At 36.8% G+C, this 13,903-nt stretch overlaps 1 protein-coding gene across 7 annotated transcripts in view; it reads right to left on the minus strand.

Moving 5' to 3' along the window:
- LRRC6 (leucine rich repeat containing 6) overlaps positions 1-13,903 on the minus strand; it is a 96,718-nt gene that overhangs the window by 60,832 nt on the left and 21,983 nt on the right. For all 7 annotated transcript variants that reach the window (XM_033202774.1, XM_033202777.1, XM_033202775.1 and 4 more), the window contains one exon: positions 3,379-3,551. In XM_033202774.1, coding sequence (XP_033058665.1) covers positions 3,379-3,551 — 173 coding nt within the window. The remainder of the gene's footprint in view (positions 1-3,378; positions 3,552-13,903) is intronic.

Genomic DNA, 13,903 nt, shown 5'->3' on the forward strand with positions numbered 1-13,903 from the left:
ATGGTTGCTATAGATGGGCTGCAGATTTGGTTCCGAGCTTCGTGGCAGCCAAAGCCAAATAGAAAAACATAATTAGTTACACAGTTTTCATGGTCTTTAAGGAAAAAATACAGTTTGTAGCTTCCCTCTAACATGCAGCTCTAAAACACATTTCTAGCACAGAGTTTCATAATGGAGACCTTGAGAGATGCCAGGCATTGTTTCTCTAGAAATATGTCCATACAGTCACAGGCTTCACAAGGCTGTTTCTTGTAGTATCCTTCAATAAAGGCATCTTCATACCATTATGTATGAGACCATAATGATAAACCCAATGCAATAAAACCTATTACTTAAGGTATTAAGTAATTGTGGTCCACATACTTAATCTGATCTAGTTTAATACAGGGTTGGGATCAAATCAATTTGGAAATTTTGGGATAAATGAAATTTACTTATTTTGTAAGTATACATAAGTAAATACACTAATATAAATATATGAATCAACATAATTATAAATATATTTTTATATAATTAATACTATATAAATACAGCACTTTCATAAATTTCTGTTAAGTCATCCAATTTGTAGTACTTTGTTATATTAATTTATATAGTATAATTTACATATAAATATATATTAACATAAATACTTTATATATAACTGTGTATTATAATAAGCTAGAAAACTCTAGCTTATTATAGATAATTTCTTTCGACTGGGATTTTTTCCCAACAGAACCCTGGGGAGCAAGGTGATCTTTTCTTCCTTGTAATTGAAGTACATTGATTGACTGATTGATTGATTGATTTCTGTCTTATAAACGATTTAAGCCTATTTTGACTTAATTAGCACTACTATTCCTAAAAGGCTATGACAATTGAACCCTCTGTCACTTTACTGACAGGAGGCAAAAGACCTCATATTAATAACTAATGACGGCGGCTCAAGCCTGTAATCCCAGCACTTTGGGAGGCTGAGACGGGCGGATCACGAGGTCAGGAGATAGAGACCATCCTGGCTAACACGGTGAAACCCCGTCTCTACTAAAAAAATACAAAAAACTAGCCGGGCAAGGTGGCGGGTGCCTGTAGTCCCAGCTACTCGGGGGGCTGAGGCAGGAGAATGGCGTAAACCTGGGAGGCAGAGCTTGCAGTCAGCTGAGATCCGGCCACTGCACTCCAGCAGTGGTGACAGAGCAAGACCCCATCTCAAAAAAAAAAAACTAATGACAAGTTTGGGACTGTACCTCAGCACCTATTCTAGGAACCTGACTTTTTTTAGTGATTTCTGTTAGTATGGAAGGAACCAACCCTATCAACATCTTGAACTTGAACGTCTGGCCTTCAGAGCTATAAGATGACGTATTTCTGCTGTTTAAGCCATCTAGTTTGCAGTACTTTGTTACAGCAGCCCTAGGAAAATAATACAATTTATTAACACAATTCCTTTCAAGCAGCTCACAAGCTTTCAATGAAATGGTAATTAAGATTCTATAATATATCAAACTATTTTAAAATATTAATAAATATATGAATGCTATTTTTCAAAAAGGGGTTGTTTTCTATTGAAGCAGTTGATTTGGAGAAGTCTTTCTGAAAGGAAAGACTTGATCCAAAGCCTGTAATTTAACCCAGAGAGAAGCAGTGAGTGTGGGTATAGTGTGAATGGTGGAGGCATCAAGGTCGGACTCATGTAGGTTCAAATCCCACTGGTGTCACTTGCCAGATGTGTCAGCCTAAACAAGCAGCATTAACTCCCCGAGCTCTGAATGCACCTAATTGCCTCCCTGAATAGGTCTGGGAGGATCAGAAACACTGTGCACAAAGTACCTGGCACAACCTCTGACCCTGTCTGCAGCAGCCATATGATGGCTCTCACACTGCTAGCCTGACCAGGCTCAGCTGCGGCACTGACACAGTGGTGGCCATGAGGACTCCTGGACCCTTAGCCCTTCCAAGGGCATGGCTCACAGCATTACACTACAAGATCTAGTTCTATGATAGTCTGGGTCTCATCAGCTCATTTTCTAGGAAATCACTGTATAATAACGATCAGTTTAGGTTACATATGAGACAATTTATTATTTATTCTATATTCAATTACCTGAATCACTCATTCTCTTAATCTGAGAAATTTTACATTAGAAGAAATGTATTCCATTAATCCAGCAGTCAGCAGTCTCTTGACTGCAGAGAACACAGAAGTCTAAGAAACAAATATCCTTTGAGAACTGAAAAAATGCCTGTTGCACAGGCAATGTATCCATGCATTCTCTTTCCAGGAACGTGGAGCCACATGCAGGCTGGGAACTCTTGGAATTACATGAAACTTAACATTGCTATTTTAATATTCTCTGTTGTATGATTTCTCAAGAAATAATATTTTTTCCTCAGTTCTAAAATTATTTGATTGGAGGGATATGGTATAAGAGTAACATAAACAGTCGTGGTTGTCAAACGAGGTCCCTGCACCAGCATTTACAGATTTTGTTAGAAATGTGAAATCTCAGGCCCCATGGAAGACCTGACCCAGAAACCCTGGGGGAGGAGCACAGCAGTCTGTGTTTTGAAAAGGCCTCCACGTGTTCTGATGCACACCAAAGACTGTGAACTTGCCAGGCACAGCAGTTCACGCCTGTAATCCCAGCACTTTGGGAGGCTGAGGCAGGTGGATCACCTGAGGTCAGGAGTTCAAGACTAGCCTGGCCAACATGGTGAAATCTCATCTCTACTGAAAATACAAAAGTAGGTAGGTGTGGTGGCACATGCCTGTAATCCCAGCCACTTGGGAAGCTGAGGCAGGAGAATCACTTGAACCTGGGAGGTGTAGGTTGCAGTGAACTGAGATCATGCCATTGTACTCCAGCCTGGGCAAGAAGAAAACAAGAGTGAAACTCCTTCTCAAAAAAAAAAAATAAATAAAAAATAAAAAAAGACTGTGAACCACTGCAACAGAGAAAATGTTAAGAAAAAGCAATGATAAAAAAATAATAATTATAAAAGCACAGTAGCTTAAGACTATGTAATACAAAGGTACATAGCTGTAGCTAATTCTAAAACCCTAAACTTATGGTTTGCTACAAGTAATAATGAATTCTAATCAGTAATGATGAATGTTCTTTGTAACTATGATTTCAACTCATTGAGAAGAAGTCAAATTAAGTTCTGTATGTTTTAGATGAGAAAGGTGAAAAACATGCAATTTCTTTTTCAGGGATTTATTAAAACTATTCAAACAATATTAAAGGTCTAGCCATTCAGATAATTACTTTGGGCTCTTTGGAATATTCCATTATCTGAAACAACACATCCATTGTTGCTGCAAGTAAAGCAGGAATTATTGTAGTTGCTCATGCTCATTTCTCTGTGATTTCTGCACCATTAAAATAACCATACCTTTAATTGTGGAAGAGTTGCTACCACGAACTCTCTATAGTGGTCAAAGGAAGCACATGGGTTCCCCATGAGAAAGAGCTCCTTCAGATGGATATTGTGCTTCAAGGTTTTAATGCTGCTCAGTTCTCCAATGAAATTTACAGTCAAGTCAAGTTTTGCCAGCTCTTCGCATCCTGTTGAGAAAAATAAAATGAAAACAAAGCAAATAAAGAAAAATCACAGTGGTAATAAAACATGTGTAATAGCACATAATAGAAGTAACAGTTGTAGAATTTTCAGTCTGCTGATTTATTGCATTGCTTACCATGAAGTGATTCTTCAGAAATATCAACTCAAAGGCTTCATCTTAACTTATTTTTCGATTTCTGTCTCCCCTTATTTTCACCCTCTGAGTCCTTCCAGCCAGGAGAAATCACTTTCCCTGCTCACAACAAGACTGGCTAATTTTTTTTTTATTTGGTCACTATCTGGCATGAAAAAAGCAAAAGTATAAGCTGCTACTACAGTGGGTGCTACCTCAGAACAAAACTCCTACTAGAGAGGGTACCTGGAACCTGTCCTCTTGAGTTTTAGCAGGTCGGTAGGACATATTTCATCTTGGAGGGTGATAGTGGAAAGTTTCTCCAAAAAGAAAGGCATTTCATAAAACCAGTGCATCAGAACCAATATTTGCAAAGTCACCTAGCAGAGAGAGAATGGCTCTAAGGCCACCAAGAACTGAACTGAAGGTATTAACAAAAGTGAAGAATAAGATGTTTTGATGTTCAAAGGAATAATAGAAAAAGGGTGAGTCACTGAAGTAGGGTTTTATAGTAAATCTGTCCCATCCACTTTCATTACAGAGATAGCCAGATGCTATAGAAACTGGAATCGAATCTAAATTTGAATTTGAATTAATCCCCTCATTCACATTCCATGCAAATTCGGTGGCTAGGAGTCCAGACTTGGGAATTAGACAGATAAAAGTTCAAGTGCTTCCTCTACCTCATCCTTGCTAATGTGACCTTGGGTAAGTTACAAGCTTCAGCCTGCTCATCTATAGAATTATAATAGTATTGGTACCAGAGTCAGAAGTTGTGAAAATAACATAAGATGACTCATGTAAAGCGCTTAGCATAATGCTTGCCACCGAGAGTGTCAGTAAACATGAGCTATGATTAGAATAGCTCAATGAGCACTCTAATTATCATATGACTTCTTGGACAATGTACCTACAGGGAAAGAAGCAAGCACAGCTGTCTCAGGAGCAGAAACCTTATAGTTTATTTCTGTGAACTAAGAAGAGTCGACCTAGTTTAGGCAGCAGGCTTTGTGGGCTGGGTTCAATATAAGATTATCTCTCACTATGACTGCTTCATGCTTGTGGGATTAACATGGCAGATTTTGCAACCTCCAATGTCTAGAAAGCCTTCCCCAGCTAATAACCCAGGTCCACCTTGTTCTGCATTTATTTCTTCAAAGTTCTATACACATTTCCATTATGATTCCTTATTATGTACTTTTTTGTAATTTTTCTGTGGCTATATAATTTAGAGTGAATTTCAGTTCCTGATGGATTAATGTCATCAATATGAATTTGATTTGGATTGGTTTATAGCTATGCAACTGTCTCACCTTTGGTGAGGTTTCCTCATTTCTGAAGCCTATATAATGGAATCAACTTCATTAAATGATGGTGTTCTCTCCCTGTTCCCTTATTCTATCACCTCACTCAATCTTGTCCAGAATTTCATGTTTTCTTCTTACTAAGTCAGACCCCAAGCCAATCTCCTCCAAATAAGCTACTTCTATCTTAGAACTTTCAGATGTATGACCTCACTCTATATCCATCTATCCATTCATTCATCCACCCATGTGGGAATTACAGGGTGCCTGCTACATAGATGTTGCTAAGCAAGGTCTTTAGAATAAACTGATTTAAAAAAAAAAAAAAAAAAAAAAAAAAAAACATAGTCCCTGAGTTCACACTTATGTCTAACATAGAGAAAATATAAAAAGAGAAAAAAAAACACAAGGAAAAGAAAATTAAATGTGCAAACACAGAATCCAGAAGTAGGCAATGCCCATTAGACATTGAAAGCTACCCTAAACCTGTATTCGTTGGTTCTTTCTCAATTCCCATTCATTGCTCAACCCATTGTTCCTGGCATTCTATAAGATCTGCTTCTCTAAAGGTGACCAAGGACCATGATATTAGCAGTCTAATCGACCTTCTTCAACCCACTTTTCACTAGAACAATCTGCTGCATATGGCACAATTATTCATGAATTATCTCTTAAAATTCTCAGCCATCTTGGTAACAGTGATACTACTCTCTTCTTGTTCTCCTTATAATGTAGTCTGTTCTTCTTCATCTCTTTCATAAACTTCTCTATCCCTTCAATGGTGATATATCCCAGAGTTCCACCCTTGACCCAGTATTTTCTGTCATCATCTTCTTGATGACAACAGTCATGGTTATTGGTTTAACTAACCCCAGATTCTGATGATTTCCAAATGATAACCCACTATCTGAATATCATACTCCTATTTCCAAATTTCTGCAAGACATATTACATTCAACATGTTCAAAATGGAATTCTCCCTATTTCCTCTTATTCTCTATTCCTTAACACAGCTGCTCTGCCTTGTTTACGTCTAAACTCTTTCAATACCATCACTATTTTGGTTTTAGACATGAATTGATACATCTAAGGGTCAAGACATAAATTTAAAAGTTAAATTACTCTCTTAACTCCTTCACGTCATTAGCCAAGCCCCAGAGACCTTAACTCCTAAATTTTATCATATACTTCCTGTCTACTATAATCCTATTATCCATACCCCAGGTTCTTATCACCTTTTGCAATGAAATATGGTAATAATCTCCTTCATATACTTATTTCAAGAATATAAACAGTTTGAAAGAAGGAAAGAATAGATAAAAGTAGGAAAAGAAAAGAGGAGTCTGGAACTTCTTGATGTACTACTAAGCAAGAAAGTACTCAAAGAAAGATAAGAACATTTTAAAATGTCAGAAAAGTCTACTTGGAAGGGCTTCTGTAGCCAAACCTGGGACATTGTGATCATTAAACTAAATAACGGTGGTAACATAATTCGTTGAATAAAACAAGAATCCATGAGTCCATGCCAATATAAGAAATATAAATAAATTGGGGGAGAAGGCAAAGCTTTTTCTTAAAGAAGAATGTCATCTAATAAATGAATGATGGAATGAAAACAAGTCATTAGAATGTTAAAACCAGTGCATGAAAGTATGATGAGGAATAGGATATTTACATAATGTTCAAGTATCTTCCCACAAATTACTCATTGGTTAAAAGTGAAATATAGTAATGTTACAGTAGAGAAACCTGGTAGACACTGTCTTTTCTTTAGTTCTTTTTATGGCAGTCAGATACTCTCTAACACACATATTGTTTCATTTTAATTTTGTGTACATCCTTTATCATATTTGATGTTTTTCTTTTTTTGTTTGAGTGTTTATGACCTGTCTTCCCCATTAGAATTTAAGCTCCATGGAGAGGGGAAGATTGACTTGTTAATTACTTTATTTCCCACATGTAAAAGATTCCTTGGCATAAGATAGATGGTCAAGAAATACTTGTAGAAGAAGTGAAGAGACTAGAGGAGGAAGAGAGGGAAGGAGAAAAGAAAGAATGAGAGAGAAAGACAAAGAAGGAAAATGGGTAAGTGTAGCAGATAAGTCAACAGATAGATTAGTTAGTTGGCTCAGGTGAAAACTAAAGGAAAGACAACTTTAAAGATAATTGAGCAACTGAGGGGAAAAAGGGAATTGACAAGACTGAGTGTAGGTGACTATTATAGTTGGACATTAAATTCTAGTAAATATATTACATGATATAAAATAAATAAGCACATGTAGGAAGAGACTCAATGTAGAAAAATGGTTAAGCAAACTCTAATACTCTAATACATCTATTCAATGTTTAATGTTATAAGGACATCTAAAATGATGGTTATGAAAACTATCACAGCATGGAAGAGGAGAGCTCATGATATAATGCAAATGGAAAAAGCAAGATATAACATTGCCCATGTGCTAAAATTACAACAATGTAAAAGGCAGAAAAATAAATACAGCAAAATGATAATAGCAATGGTGGAATTAAGATTAAACATCATTCTATTTTTCAAAATTTTGCAACATGGTTATAGTTGGGAATTTTTTAAAGTATACAAATAGATAAAATACATAAAACTGACAGAAAACTAAGATATAAGTTAGCATAGTTTTCTCAAATGTGATAAGTATGCTCCAGGTACATAATAAGCTTATTAACTACATGGGTAATATTTATTTGCTGTTGACTATGTTAAGCTCTTCCATACACAGTATCTTATTCAATCCTAACATCATGCCTATGAAAGAAATATCACAATTACTATCTTTATTTGAAGGTCCGATAGCTTAGTGTGGACACTTGGCTCCGAGATGCCCATCATTATGTGCACGCATGCCATTTCTCAGGGAGAGATGGCATTGAATCCTTCGCCTTCTCTCTGCATTGGGGCTGGCCCCCGGGACTTGCCTGACCAACGAACTGGGGCACCACTGAAGCTCTGGGGCTGCCTAGATGTCTGAAATGCTCACACTGGAAGGACTGCCCTACAAACAATTGCTCTGGGACATGTCAGAAGCCAGATCAAGTGTCTGGCTACCTTTACTCCACCACATTCAGAGACCCTGAGCCACCTGGAGAATCGTAAAGGCAGTGAGAGAGAACAAAACCTGCTTCTGTGGAAAGAAACATGCCCAGAAGCGGCGCCAGATGGTAACTGAAGCAACCATCTTGGAGGTGGATCCTCCAGCAACGGCTGCTTCTGGGATCTATCTGGCAATAGATACTTGCAACTGCAATGCAAATGAGCTAAGGAATTACCAAAATTTACACAGCTCCTAAATGGATGAGTTGGGATTTGGACCCAGGTTGGCCCACCTGAAAAGATTCTCTGAACTGATATGTTAGAGCAGCGGTCTCCACCCTTTTTGGCACCAGGGACTGGTTACATGGAAGACCATTTTTCCACGGATGGTGGGGTGGGATGGTTTCGGGATGAAACTGTTTCACCTCAGATCATCAGGCATTAGTTAAGTTCTCATAGGAGCACGCAACCTACATCCCTCGCAAGATCAGTTCACAATAGTGGTCCGCTCCTACCTATGAGGATCTAAAGCAGCGGCTGTTCGGACAGGAGGTGGAGCTCAGACACTACCGCCCTCTTGGCCCACTGCTCACCTGCTGTGCGGTGGCTTCCTAACAGGCCAGAGGTATCGGTCCTCTGCCAGGGTTTGGGGACCCCTGTGCTAGACAGTTTCTTTGCTAGTGTTAGCTATTCATTACTAAAATATCATCATCATCTTCATCTTAAAATTCTCAAGCTGCAATTCTGTGGAACACATATTTGAGTCTGTAAGTAAAAGCAGTTGTCACCAGCCAGCAGAGGTGTGGCCCAGGACTGACCTGCCAGGAATTCATGACACAGGTGGAGATGGGCAGACCAGCTTGGAAGAAGGCAGGAGGAGGCAGGTGGGATAAGAAAGGCCAGAGATTAGATGTGGGAGAGTTGGGCAGCGAGTGTAACATCTCCTCCCAACACAGAGTTAATTCAAAAGATCAGTCCCTGTAAATGGGTCCATATCTGATATTTCATTATGATATCCTGTTAATGTTATATGAAAATACACGGAGGGTGGGTAGGAGAAAATTGAGAACTTTGTGGATGGTGTGAGAGAACAAAATCTGCATCTTCCACATTGGGAAGTCAATAGATGACATCTAAAATAGGAATATCAAGAAATAGCAGATAAGCATGATGCAAGTGCAATACTTGGGAGATAAGCATACTACTGAGTGCATTATTTAGACACTTGTAATAGAACAAGCAAGGGGAATTGCGAGTAGCTACCTCTAGGCAGTAGGACTTAGAGGTCTGAGGGGATTGACAAGGGACATAAGTATAGCACTGTGACCTTGTGAATTATTATATTACTATGCTAAAAATATTGATTGTGCAAAAGATAAATATCCAAAATGTACAAGAACAAATACATGCTTTTATATATTCTAGATTTACTATATAGGTGAAAGAAATTCATTAACTTCACATCTTCAAAAATAATTACATAAATGAAAGGTAGAAACAAAATCATTATTTCTATTAAATTAATAAAAACGTGGATAATATTAAAAACATATATCAGCAAGCCTGTGACATAAGACTTATACCTTTCAGCATGCAGTCTGTCAATATATAAAATAGGCTTTTAAATTCTTTTTTCCTCCATTGCTAGAATTTCATCTGGGGGAAAAAAAGTCTGAGCCAAATATCTCAACTGGAAACAGAGGTAACTCATACAATTCTGTTCAGAACAGTTATATTCATAATAACAAACATAATTAAAAACACCTCCAGCACCAAACAATAAGGTTGCATTTAAAACACATCAATAAACTTGATAATGCAGTTGTTAAATTATAAAAATGTAGACTCAGTCACTATATGAAGGATGTGTACAAAACTATATCTATAAATAAAACTAAGTCTATATCTCTATGTTTGTATGTTTATTTTACATTGGCAAAGTGACAGATGAATTTTATAAATGCGGAAGATATATTTGGGGTAAACTGACTTAAGATAGGTTAGGTGGCATTTCTTAAGTTTAATTTAGCAGGCTCCGGAAGACATTTTAATTACATTTTTCTTTCATATAAGAAAAGAGTGACATTTGAAAGATTCCAATGAGGTAACAATGCCATATATCTTTGGATGTTGCTATAATTTTGTAGATAAGGAATGCTCCAAATGTTCATTATATTTTTCAAAGTGTCAAATCGTAATGTCTACTTGGCCTACAATTAAGAAATTAAACTACGTTTGTCATCCTAAACATGAACAATTCTTGCCAAACTGACCAAGCTTGAGAAAATCTCGTCTCTGGAGTTCGACACTGCTTCCTTCAGTGGAGTCCCAGCCTCTATCTCCTGTTCTGCGGAGATCCAGCTCAGTGACCCTCTGGCATCTAAAAGTCACGGAAATCAACAATACTGACTGCCCAAGGTGGGTGGGGGAGCTCATGCTATGGGAAATTCCACCTCTCCTTCTAGGTTAGGGTAAGAGATGGAAAACAAAAGCACTTTATTCTACCCTGGTGAATCCTCAACAGGAGAAAAAAAAAAAAAAAGATACTAGCTATGTTTTTGCCATCCAAGGAAAAAAAGTAAAAAAGCAAAACAACTTATTTTTTAAATTATTTTGAGATTTACTTAAGCAGGTGGGCTGAAGGTGTACCCCCATCTTCCTCCTCTGTCACCTCAAGCCCTTAAAATTAAACAAAAGTACATATTTGCCAGCAGATAGGATGCATTCTCTTTTCCCACTATCCCCCTCCACCACCCTCACCAAACAATCCTACCCTACACCCAGTTCATCCGTGTTAAAGCTGGAAAGCAGAGCACAAAAAGACCTGTCCAGGTAAAAGGCAGGAGTGGGGCTGGCCTGCAGTTTGCCAAGCTCAAAAAGACAATAGTGACGATGCTGCCCTCTAGTGGTATATAAATAAAACAAATCACACAAACAGAACTCATATGGTGTAAGAATACTTCACAAAACTAACAAGCGCTGGACAACCGAGCCGAGAGTCCCAGTTTTAATTATTTCTTTGTCATTTTGGATAGAAAATTCATTACCACAAAACATGGACATAGAGTAAATTTTGTTATTTCATTTGTTCACAGGAGAGTAGGGCTGTAAAATGTTAGCGGGGAGAGAGCAATGACTCCACTTCTAACGCAGAAAAATGCCAATGATGAAAAGGATCATCTTGATCCCAGGACTGAGGCCAGGTTTGAGGGCTTTGGTAATGGTAATTTTTTGAGAACAAAAAATAAAAATATATGAGGCAGATTTATGTAATTGTAAATACATAACCTTGATAATCACTGGACTATCCATTTTTACCCTAGTAGGCAAATAGGCTAAAATCCACCATGACATAAGTAAAGTCCTCCTAATTTCAGCTATTAGCAGATGGCAATGGGGTGAAGAGAACAGGTTGTCTGCCTCTATTCCATGGCCCTGCACTCTAAAGTGAAGTCTGCCAGTCAGCATGCCCCACCCACTGGTAGAGTGCACAGTGGTTCTGCCAGGCAGGCTGAGGCTGGATAGGCAAGCAGAACCTTACAACTACAGAATAAGTCACACAAGCCACCTAATACATGAAATCCTTTGTGACTGTAATCAGACACCAAATGTTACCAGACATTTTGAAAAAAATAGCACAAGATAGAAGTGTGCAAAATAAAACAGAAAACCTCAGATGAAGAAGATAATTCAGGGGATGGAAAAAAAAATGGCAGCGAAAAGTTCTAACGAGTATCTCCAAAGAGATTTAGAAGATATCTCATCCATAAAATAAGAATACACACCACAGGAATGAAATAATCAGAACATAGAATTAAGTTCAGAAGAATAAAAAGCGTGGCCAAAATTCACATATACACCATGGAATACTATGCAGCCATAAAAAAGGGTGAGTTCATGTCCTTTGCAGGGACATGGATGATGCTGGAAACCATCATTCTCAGCAAACTACCACAAGAACAGAAAACCAAACACTGCACGTTCTCACTCATAACTGGGAGTTGAACAATAAGAACACATGGACACAGAAGGGGAACATCACACACCGGGGCCTGTCGGGGGTTGGGGGGCTAGGTGAGGGAGAACATTAGGAGAAATACCTAATGTAGATGACGGGTTGATGGGTGGAGCAAACCACCATGGCATGTGTATACCTATGTAACAAACCTGCACGTTCTGCACATGTATCCCAGAACTTAAACTATAATAATAAAAAAAGTATGGCCAAATTAAAGAGTCAATTGTAGATGGACTGAACTATAAAACAAACAGGGATGAAAAGAAAATTATTATTTGGAATTTGAATCTGGTGAAATATTTCAAAATGTACAATATCAATAAAAATGGATTTAAATAAAAGATGCAAGTTAAAAGGCACAAAAGATCAGTATAATACTACTAAAAATCCAGTTGAAAGAAGTTCTTAGGGAGATTTAAAAAACACAAAAGAAAGTTATTGGAAAAGATAATAGGTAGATGGATGGATAGATGGAAGAAGGAAGGGAGGAAGGAAAGAAGAAATGGTAAAAACACAACTGTCAAAAAATAATTCTCTATCTGGGAAAACTCCCCTTCAAAAATAGAAAATAAATTAAGATATTTTTAGATAGACAAAAATGAGAGTTTTTCACTAACAGATTTATGCTACAAGAAATAGTAAAGAGTGTATTTCAGGCTGAAATGAAAAGACACTAGGGAGAAACTCAAATTCATTTAATAAAATAAGAACAATTACTAAAGGTAACTATATATAAGTAAATATAAAAGACAACATAAATTTATTTTTGTTTGTACCTATTTTCTTCTGCTAAATTATTTAAAAGATGACTGCAAAAAGAAATAATTATAAATCTATGTTAATAGGCATATGATATATGAAGACGTGATATGTGACCATAACAGCATAAACGAAGAGAGGGAAACTAAACTATACAGGAGCAAAGTCTGTATACTATTGAAATGAAGTAGGTATTAATTTGAACTAGATTGTTATAAATTAAGATATTAATTTTAATTCCCAGGGAAACTACTAAAAAAACTCAAAAATACACATAAAAGAAAGAACAAGGGAATTAAAATGGTACACACAAAAATAACAAAAATGAAAACAGTAATCCAAAAACAGAAGAACAAATTAGACATAAGATATATAGAAAACACACTGCAAATAACAGACACAAATTCTGCCTTATTGCTAATTACATTAAGTGTAAATGGCTTAATCTCTCCAATTAAAAGGCAGAGATTGACAGGATAGATTAAAAATCAAAATATGATTCATCTATATGTTATTGAAAGAGAAGCATTTTAGATTCAAAGATAGAAATAGTTGGAAAGGTAAAAGATAGGAAAAGTTATACCATACAAATGGTAACCAAAAAGAAAAAAGGGAGAGCTGGAGTGACTATATTAATACCGGACAAAATAAACTTTAAGGCAAACATTGTTACTATAGACAAAAAATGACATTTTATAATAATAATAACATCAATTCATCAAAAAGATAAAATAATTATAAACATATATGCACCTAAGAGCAGAGTCCCAAAATACATAAAGCAAAAATTGACATTATTGAAGAGAGCTAGAAACAATTCAACAATAATAGTCAGAGACACCAGTAACCTGCTTTTAATAATAGATAAAACAATTAGACAGAATATCAGCAAGGAAATAGAAGAGTAGGAAAGAAAGAAACAAAATGCTAGACCTAACAGGCATATTTAGAGCATTAAACCCAAGAACAGCAGAATGTACATTCTTCTCAAATGTACACAGAACAGCCTCTAGGATAGATCAAATGTTGGGCCATAAAACAAGTCTCAATAAGCTAAAAGTAATTAAAATCAAAGAAAG

Source organism: Trachypithecus francoisi, unplaced genomic scaffold (assembly GCF_009764315.1).
Source record: "Trachypithecus francoisi isolate TF-2019V2 unplaced genomic scaffold, Tfra_2.0 Lachesis_group7, whole genome shotgun sequence".
NCBI classification, from domain to species: Eukaryota; Metazoa; Chordata; class Mammalia; order Primates; family Cercopithecidae; genus Trachypithecus; species Trachypithecus francoisi.